The 9352-nt window shown below is 34.3% G+C and overlaps 1 protein-coding gene across 1 annotated transcript; it reads left to right on the top strand.

The window, feature by feature from the left end:
• The first annotated feature begins 6441 nt into the window (after positions 1-6441).
• Positions 6442-8731, top strand: LOC137708821 (uncharacterized). The gene is made up of 2 exons (XM_068447972.1): positions 6442-6852; positions 7898-8731. The coding sequence occupies exon 2, from the start codon at positions 7909-7911 to the stop codon at positions 8404-8406; it is 498 nt and encodes a 165-aa protein (XP_068304073.1). The 5' UTR covers positions 6442-6852; positions 7898-7908; the 3' UTR covers positions 8407-8731.
• Positions 8732-9352: the final 621 nt, after the last annotated feature.

Raw genomic sequence — 9352 nt, 5'->3', positions numbered from 1 at the left:
ATATATATATGCTGAAAGTGTATTCCAATGACTTATAAGTAAGTAGGGCTACTTTTCATATTACCAGGAATCTCAACTTTCTTTATGGTATTAAAGTAGGTTTGTCACACTCTAGCCCCGAGCTACGTCCATGATTGACATATGACATTTGAAGGTACCTGTTCAACTATCATGCCTCGCTTCTGAGGCATGACCAAAAGAACCCATCAATTCACAAGCGTAAAAACTTTTCCTTTTATTTTATGGCTGCATCTAACCTCTATGTTAGACTGCCTACGTACCCTAAGATAGGATCAAGCCATTTATAGTTCACACTTTAATTAAACTCTTACATTTCCCATCGCATTCCTAGCCTGAAAATATAGGTTCTAGACAACTTTGACGTAAGTGATGCACCAATACGTCATTCAATCTTTTATATACCTCACAATGATTTTTAATAACAAAACCACAATCAATGACATTTCAGTGGATCAACAATCCACAAAATTTAACGTTTAACCACATTAATCCAAAAATAAGATCAAACATCACTTCATGAATCGTAACAAAGCCATCCTCTATAAGGCTTGCTATAATTCTCTACCAGAATTCCAAAGTAACAACATTGTAAACCTAAGTTACAAACACAAGCGTAACCTTGAGCAACTTCTACTAATAAGAATCTAGAGTTTTAGATCAACTCAACAGAACCAGACAGGAGATGGGATTCTGACCAACTCAACGAAACCATACATGATATGGGATTCCGACCAACTCAACAGAATCCAATTGAAGATAGGGTTCCAGACCACTCAACCGAACCGATAGGAAAAGGAACTCCGAACCACTCAACAGAATTCAACGAAGATAGCATTATGGACCACTCATCAGAACCGATAGGGAAATAGATTCCGGACCACTTAATGAAACTAACAGGGAAAAGAGCTCTGGGCCACTAGACATAATCCATCGGAGTCGGGGTTCTTGACCAACTCATAGAACCCTAACAGAGCACGGTTTTAGGCTACTCAACAGAATCGAACAGAATTCTGGGAACCTAGTTTGGTATGACTCAATGGAACTAGACATGATACAAGTTTGATGTCACAACTCCACATAATAATGAGTTAACGGTCCTTAACTAGCCCTCTAGTTTCACAAACATTTCAAATATGCATAGCAACCAAATTTTATAAAATAGATCGATGGTTGAATTTAAAAGCAATCTTTATTAGAAAACACATTCTGTAAATCCATGCCATATAGATCCGACAATTTCTCACACTACCTGCATGAAAACGACACAAAAAAAACAAATTTCGGGTCGATATGATAACTAATCGGGTCGTTATCGGGTCACCCGTTGAGAAGGGTTTACACGCAAACCCGTGTGTAACCCTTTTCGATTAGTTTAGAAAAAAATTATTTTGATGATCTTAAAGGTAAACTACTAAAAGAACTTACTATAAAATACAATGGTCATAATGTATATATTGCATATTAAATATATTTTATTGGTTATTATCACAAGGTTGTTAATTTCACGTGTGAAGCACAACGACGTGCTCCATGTCACTCAGTTGGTGTTGTCCATGTTTTTATTTATTTATGAACAAACAGTATTATCTACACTAAGGGGGAGGGGTGTGCTTAGCCTCACAATGGGCTAGCAATAGTGTGGTTCAAATTCGCCTTTGGCAAGAATCGAACCTGAAACCTCTCACTTACAAGTGAAGAGGAATACCATTAGACCATAGTATTAAGTGGCGTGTTGTACATATATTATACTTGAAAATTCGCCACAAGTGAGGGGGCGTGTTGAGAATGAATTCTACATTGATGGGAAGATGGACCTTATATGAGCTTAATTATAAGAAAGTTGTCATACTCTCCATATTGCCTTCAGTTTCAAAAAATTTGTTGATCACGGATTAATTTTGTGATGAAACCTTAATATATATATATATATATATATATATATATATATATTAATGGTAAAATGACGACCATGAGCAATCGATAAAAAAAAAATTATGGCAATTAAAATGATAATTATGACCCACTTGGATAACTTACCAACATGATTAGTGTGCAACGCGTAAGCGGTGACTATGATGCCATGTCACGATTTCATATCAAGTAGTCACCGCCACGTCATCCACAGGATAGTAGGGATGCCAGTTGGCTTTTGTTGACCCAATTGAACAAAGCGTGTCCATTCAACAAAACCCAAAGACAAGCATATGTCCTATTCAGCATTGCTGATAATAACCTTAGCATTCTATAAGAAATAAATCAAATAAATAAACCCTTATGTTTTCACAAATTAGGATCAAATAAACATAAAATTATACTAGGTTATATAGTTTGTGAGGATATGTTTTATGTGGTCCGATATCAAAAAGATAAGAGATCTTGCATGATGCTATTATAAAGAGTCAGATTACTTTTCATTTTGTCAATTGGTTTTATGACAACACTTCAATTAACTTAATTCACATTTTTTTTTTCATCAACCGTTGTCATCCAACAAATTTGAACTTCGAACTTACTCCAACAAAGTAAAGATTGAATGTTAGAAGACAACAAAATCACATGCATATGTTTATAATATTGATTGAAATACTTCAGAAAATTTGAACCAAACAACCACTTTAATCGGCCACTATTTCCATTCCAAATCTCTTATAACTTATAGCTAGCTAGATATCATCCCTACTTTGCATAAACCCATAGCTAGGTTGCATGTGAAACACGCATGCATATAAGTAAACGGTAAGGCTAGAGATACTAAAATTTTAAACTAAATTTACAAACTAAATGATGTCATTGTAGATGATTGGATTATTAATTTAAGTGTCGATTAACGTGTTTGTTTCTTATTGTTGACACATCATTTGGTTTGCAAATTTGGTTTACAAATTTGGTCTCTCTATTATTACCAATAAGCACTGTTCTAAAAATCTCTGCCTAGCGCTGCCTAGGCACCCGCCTAGCTCCCCTAGACTCGCTTAAGTTGCGACTCACTTAGACAAAAAATAGATGACTTTCATTTTGTATTTTAATTTTTTAATAAATTGTAAGAGACTTGTTGAATACTTAAATGAATACACATTATGTGCTTGTTCCCCATGTTTTCATTATGTTCCAATACTTCATAATATCTATGTCATTCTATTTTGTAGTTTATGATGAAATTACATATATTTTAAATATAAACAGACACTTATTTACACGAAATATAATAGAAATTTACTTAAATCCGTCTAGCCGCTAGGCTCCAGCCCACCGCCCAACTAACACCTAACGTCTTTTAGAACCTTGTCAATAAGAAAGTTAAGCATATACAAGCGTGATCATGATCATTTGGAAGTATCTCTGCCCATGTGAACTTGTGGGCATGCATGGTTCCAATTCAGTACTTCAAATGAGGCATTCAAAAGGCGCAACAAATTTGGTCCTTGTTTTTGTGATAGGAACAATTGCTTAGGTGGGTTGCCTATCTATTCTCGCAAGCTGCGTGTCCTAGTGCTAGTCTCTTTCGTAATAATCATATGAAAAAAAGAATAAGAAAAAAATGTCATTTTCTTGATCGATATCTGCAATAATTTCAGCCTTGTTTAATTTATTTTAGGATTTGGCGAAGCTTGTTCCATTCATTTTTAGTGAAAGCAAAAATATATATTTATGAAATTTTGATTGCGATTGGTTGGGTATTGATTACCAAAACAACCAAATTGTGGAATTGATCATGAGGATTAATGGCCAACCAGGTAATTGGCATCTCCTCGTGCCTCAAAAATTAATGGAGTGGGGACTAAAGAGGGTTGCGTAAGATGCACTTGTGGTCGTATGTGAAACTTCAATTATTAAAGGCGTTATCAAATCACTGTGTGCACATATCATATTCAGAAGTCCCACCCTTCTAATTCTTTATTCATTCACCGTTTACACATGTGAATGCTTGTGCGTGGGTGGACGGATTAATAAATCGATGTGCGCTTGAACGATTGTCAATTAAAAATGTGTCTAAATCACACGGTAATTCTTATGGTTGAAAAATGAACAATCATTGCAGTCCACCCTAAACAAATCTCTACGATTCAACATTGCATATACATTTCCTTTTTGCATTTCTTTGAAGTTGATCAATGATACAAAGAGGAATCACCATGATCTTAGTATTTCCTTATTATTTTATGCTCATTAGTGTGGAGCCGAAAATAATCACAAGATGACACGTGGATTTTTTGGATAGAAGAGGACAAAAATACCCTTGAGGCATACTATTCCTACGCACGAGCAACGGACAATCATCCCTCAACCTAGTCAAAAGTGCCCAAAATAGGTAACAAATTCAAAACTATTTCATCCACCCTCATCCTACATTCTCCACAAGGTAATTATTCCATAACCCCCAAAACATTTCTTTTTAAATTATGTTAATTAGTCAATTAATGAATTTATTACCTAATTAATCTATTAATGGCTAATTAACTACAAATTACACCCAAAAAAATTGACCACAAATGGCATGTCCCTATTCTCCTAATAGGGCCGGCCATATCCTTATAAATAGCTCTCCTTGGGTGCGTGATGCTTTTTGGCCTTGACCAAATGTGTGATTTGTTTTGTAGGTGCAATTTTGTTTAAGAAGGAGAAGGCGGAAATTTGCATCCACAATTAGATCAAAAGGCCATCAACGTAGAATAAAATATAAGAGCTAGTTAGCTAGTTTGTTTGATAGATTTCATTTTTATTCAAGTTATTTTTGTGCTAGCTAGAGATAGAGGAGAACGTGCATGTCAGAAACGAGTAATGTATATGAAGAGAGGTAGTGAAAATAAATTAAAACTATTTAGGTTTTGATTTTTAATTTTCATTTGTGTGCTTCTCCATTCTTTTATGTAATTTTTTTTTCCACCGTCTTTCCTCCATCATTAACTCTTCATTACTCATTTATCTTAAATCATTACTCTCTAGCCAGCTCAAAAAAAAAAAAAAAAAGAAAAAAAAAAAGAGAGCTAAATACTAAAACAGAAATAGAATGAACCCTAAATTTTTTCATTTCAACACACACAATTATAAATTATAGTTCACAAAGTAAATATCATACTCTAGTTGAAGGTTTTTCCTTTTAACAAAACTAAACAATCGATTTTACATTTACTCTCTAATTTTATATAGGATTTTTAGTAGACATTCGAATATTATAATACTACTTGTTACTATATACATAATTAATTTGATACAAAATTTGAAGGATTTTATGCTTCAAGCAAAGCAATTTTATTGATCACCCGTAAATATTAAGAGTTAGACTACCATCCTTTTTTTCTAAATAACGAGAAGAATATTTTAAGTTGTATACAACTAGTATCAGCTCATGACTTCACCAATCTGTAAGGTAATTAATATCAGAGAAGCTAAACGCTTGACACCAATCTGCTCGCAGGAAAGAGAAAGAGAATGGACTAGGGAACGTATACAAATGTTGCATGTGATATAAACTCCAACTATAGGAAATGATACTTCAGTTCAGACCATACATTGACATAAACTCCAACTAAATTGTATTAATTATCATTCTATTTCCATAAGATATATAAATGTCAAGAAGACTCTAAAAAATAAGACTCTTCATTGATTCTCCATCATTTCATCTTCGCCACAACTCCCGTGCCAATATTATAAAGGGATGTAATATCCACACACCTTTTTTTACTTTTCACACATCTATTTTGATTTCTATCATTTGATATTCTTTGATTCATCCGATTTGACGATCGAAAATTAAAAGGATATGTGAGAAGTAAAAAATGATGTGTGAATATCACACACCTATTATAAATCATTTTGCAAAAAATGATACGACAAAAAGTCCATGAAAAATTCCAGTCTAAGAGAGCCTCTACAGTGCACGCTGCCATGTAATGCAAACAGAAGAACTGATTTTGTGGCTCTGAAATTGTTGGAGAGCTCCGATTTGAAATGACAAAAAGTAATGGAGATAGATTACCATATATAACGAGTTTGGGGAAGACCTAATTAGGCTTGTCTAGGAGTAATTTTATTGGGACAAATAAAGACTTGGTTTTTTGTTTTCTCTGGAAGTCTAGTAAAAGAAAAGACCTGTGGAAGGAAAGCAAACAATCAAACCTGTAGCTTACACGTTTTTGATCTGCACGTGGACGCCACTCATTGGTGTAAAATAACAAAAAAATTGGAAAAACCTCCCCCAAACAGCACGTGTTGGGTAAGTAAAGTCTGAAAACATGATAATTCTGAGCTGGCAATGAAATAAATCAACGGCCAGAATTTCCTAACAGCAAATGTTGCTGATGTGGAATATACTTGTAGAAGTAGTCCAGCCCCTTAAGCCTTCAATCATTGGGTCATCTTTCTCTCTCTAGAAAGTGTGTTGTATTTTCCTCTTTATATGTCGACTTCTCTACTATTCATGTATTGTTGAGTTGAAGATTTTGTGGAGTAGAAACAAAAAGCAATCTCCTTGTTTGCTCATAATATTAAGAGTTGGGTTTTTTTTTTTCTTCCAAAAACACAGAAAAGAGATCAAAGTTTGAGTCTTGAACATCAGGAAGAGGAAGAGATAATTCAGCTAGCAAAGTTTGAGAAAACTGAAAATTAAGGCCCTGTTTGGATTGGATAGTTGAGGTTTGAAGGAAATGGTTTTCATGTTTGACATTTTCTTTGCTGCGGAAGAGAAGGTTGAAGAAGGAGCTTGGGAGAAAGAGCGATAGAGGATAAACACAACAAACAAACCCAAATTAGCAGAAGTTCAGAAGAAGAAAATAACCAAAAAAGGAAATATTTGGTTTGGTTTTTGATCTGCTTCTGCAGTATCTGCCGGTAATTATTTACTTTTAACTACATGTGTTTTTTTTCATTTGAGTTGCAACTATATATCTTTCGCTGTTTTCACTTTTCTCTCGGAAACTCGTTTCCAAAAACATGTTTTTCAATTTTTTTTTTTTTTTTTTTTATATATAATATACAAACGATATTGGAAGGGGAACTGAACTCGTGCTACGTTGAGTTCAAAGGAAAACGATATTAACCAATTTACAAGCCATTTCAAAATATGATTTTTATTTTTAGAACAAAAATGGAGCAAGATTACCCCCCAAAATTTCCTCCCAAACCCACTCCAACCCAAAGGGAAATTTGGGGCTAAATGCTAAACCAATGCCAAATTCCCTCCAAAATTTAGCCCAGAAATCGGAGTGGACTCTACCCAATATTTATCAGAATTTAAATTTTTTTAGATTAAAATGTTTATAAAATTAATTTACGATGGTCTACGTATTTATTTTTTTGAAAAAAAATTAATTTAACAAAAAAAATACCCTAAGTTCATTTTTTAATAATCCCGGGCTAAAATTTTAGGTTAGAACGGTTAGAGCAGAAAAGCTGCTTCTGGGCTAAAAGCTAAATTCTCCGGGCTAAAAAATTTAGTTTTTAGCCTAACCATTGAAGATGGTCTTATAGGATTGGAATTAATCTGCAAAACCCATGACTTTATTTTTCAATCTTTTGAGGAATAAAGAAACTAACAAAGCTATTTCAAGAGCATAGTTGGGATTTCCAGCTCACACTTTGTTTCTGTTTTGCTAAGAAGCTCAACCTTTTGTTATCCAAAGCCAAATTCTGTTTTTCTTTTCGGAAAGTGAAAAAATAAAAAACCCTTTCATCCTTCTTTTGTCGTTGCCAACATTAAGAAACATAAATAATTTTGGAAATTCAGTTTTGTGACAGCCAAGTATATTAGCTTCTGTTTTTCCTCACCCAACAAAACATGCATAAAAAAGCACATAATTTCCCTTAACTCCCATCACACGTTTCATGTTGCTCATGAATTTAGAAATCATATTAGCATTGCTTGCATTGTTTGCAGGGTTACTAATAATGGCAATGTCCGCAACTATCATCAGCAGCGACCCGGTTGTTCTACCGGCAGCCGCCGCCGCCGAAACTCAGCCAACACAAGCCACAACAAAACTCGTTTCCCAAATCGAAATCGAGTTCGTAAAATGTGACTGCTGTGGATTAACAGAAGAGTGCACGCCAGCGTATATTGAGCACGTGAGGGAGAGATATCAGGGCCATTGGATTTGCGGGTTGTGTGCAGAAGCTGTAAAAGATGAGATTGTTAGGTCACAGAAGAGACTGATGAGCACGGAAGAAGCCATGGCCACACACATGAACTTCTGCAAAAAGTTTAAGGCCTCAGGGCCTCCTCTAAACCCTACCATTAACTTGATATCCGCCATGAGGCAGATTCTCCGGCGCAGTTTGGATTCTCCGAGGGGGGGTTTGAGATCAACTCCAAGTAGTCCTACAAAAATTAATACAGGAAAAGGGCTCAAGAGGTCTGAGAGTTGCTTTCCGACTCTGACTGGTTGAGGATACTTGATTAATGGAGAATATATATTGGAATAATGATCAATGGGAAAAAGTTTGGCAAATTTGCAATGTTATTTGCTGAAAAGAAAAACACAGAAAGGAAAAGCAAGGAGTCTAATTGTTAAGGGCTTAGATGTTTAATTTTAGTTGTAATTTAATTAGTATCGAACTAATACAGAACCTATTTTTGTTTCACTTTCTTACTTTTTTTGTTATGTTGCTAGAATTTTAGTTTCTCTTTCGTTCATTAAGTTTTTATATCTGTCATGAATCATATAATGTAATGCATTCTGATTGAAAAATTAAAGTTGTACAGTTCATAGCTGCCAAGGCCCAGATTTTGGAGAAATTTTAAGTTATGACGGGAATACAAGTGGTACACCACATGTTTTAATAGGAATTGAGGAAAATTTTATTTTTTAAGTTATTAATTTTTAGCACACATATCCCACCATTTGTTTAATGACACATGATATATCATCCCGTGTACCAGTCACACTGAAATATCACTCCACATTGTGACCAGTCCCAGTTTAGGAATCCCACCGAACATGGTAAATATTCATAAAACTTGAAGGTGAACTTGCTTGGCATGAACTTCTCTACATGATATAAAAACAAGAGTTTATGAGAATGGAAGGATCATTCTGCAAAGGAATCAAGAGAAATGTGAAACCCATACATGGCCAGCAAGTAAGATCAGGAATCGATTCTAATAAAGATTTGTGATGAGAATCATTCCCACTAATCTACAACTTTTTTTCTATAGCATGGAAAGTAACATTCGATTGGATTTAAAAGAAAAAAGTTTCTTGTTTTTTTTTTCTTTTCACGATTGAAACATCATTCTTCTTTCAGCTTTTAATTTAAGGAAAATTAATGAAAAGAATTTGAAAACTTTGAGTTTTAACGATAAAGACAAAATAAAAGGTAAAGTGAATAGTAC

The sequence above is a fragment of the Pyrus communis genome, chromosome 11 (genome assembly GCF_963583255.1).
Source record: "Pyrus communis chromosome 11, drPyrComm1.1, whole genome shotgun sequence".
NCBI lineage: Eukaryota > Viridiplantae > Streptophyta > Magnoliopsida > Rosales > Rosaceae > Pyrus > Pyrus communis.
Note: the sequence above shows the minus strand (reverse complement) of the source record. Positions and strands in the feature narration are given on the sequence as shown.

Excerpts from the sequence above, each read along its gene's own strand:
- LOC137708821 (XM_068447972.1), top strand. The coding sequence starts at position 7,909 with ATGGCAATGTCCGCAACTATCATCAGCAGCGACCCGGTTGTTCTACCG.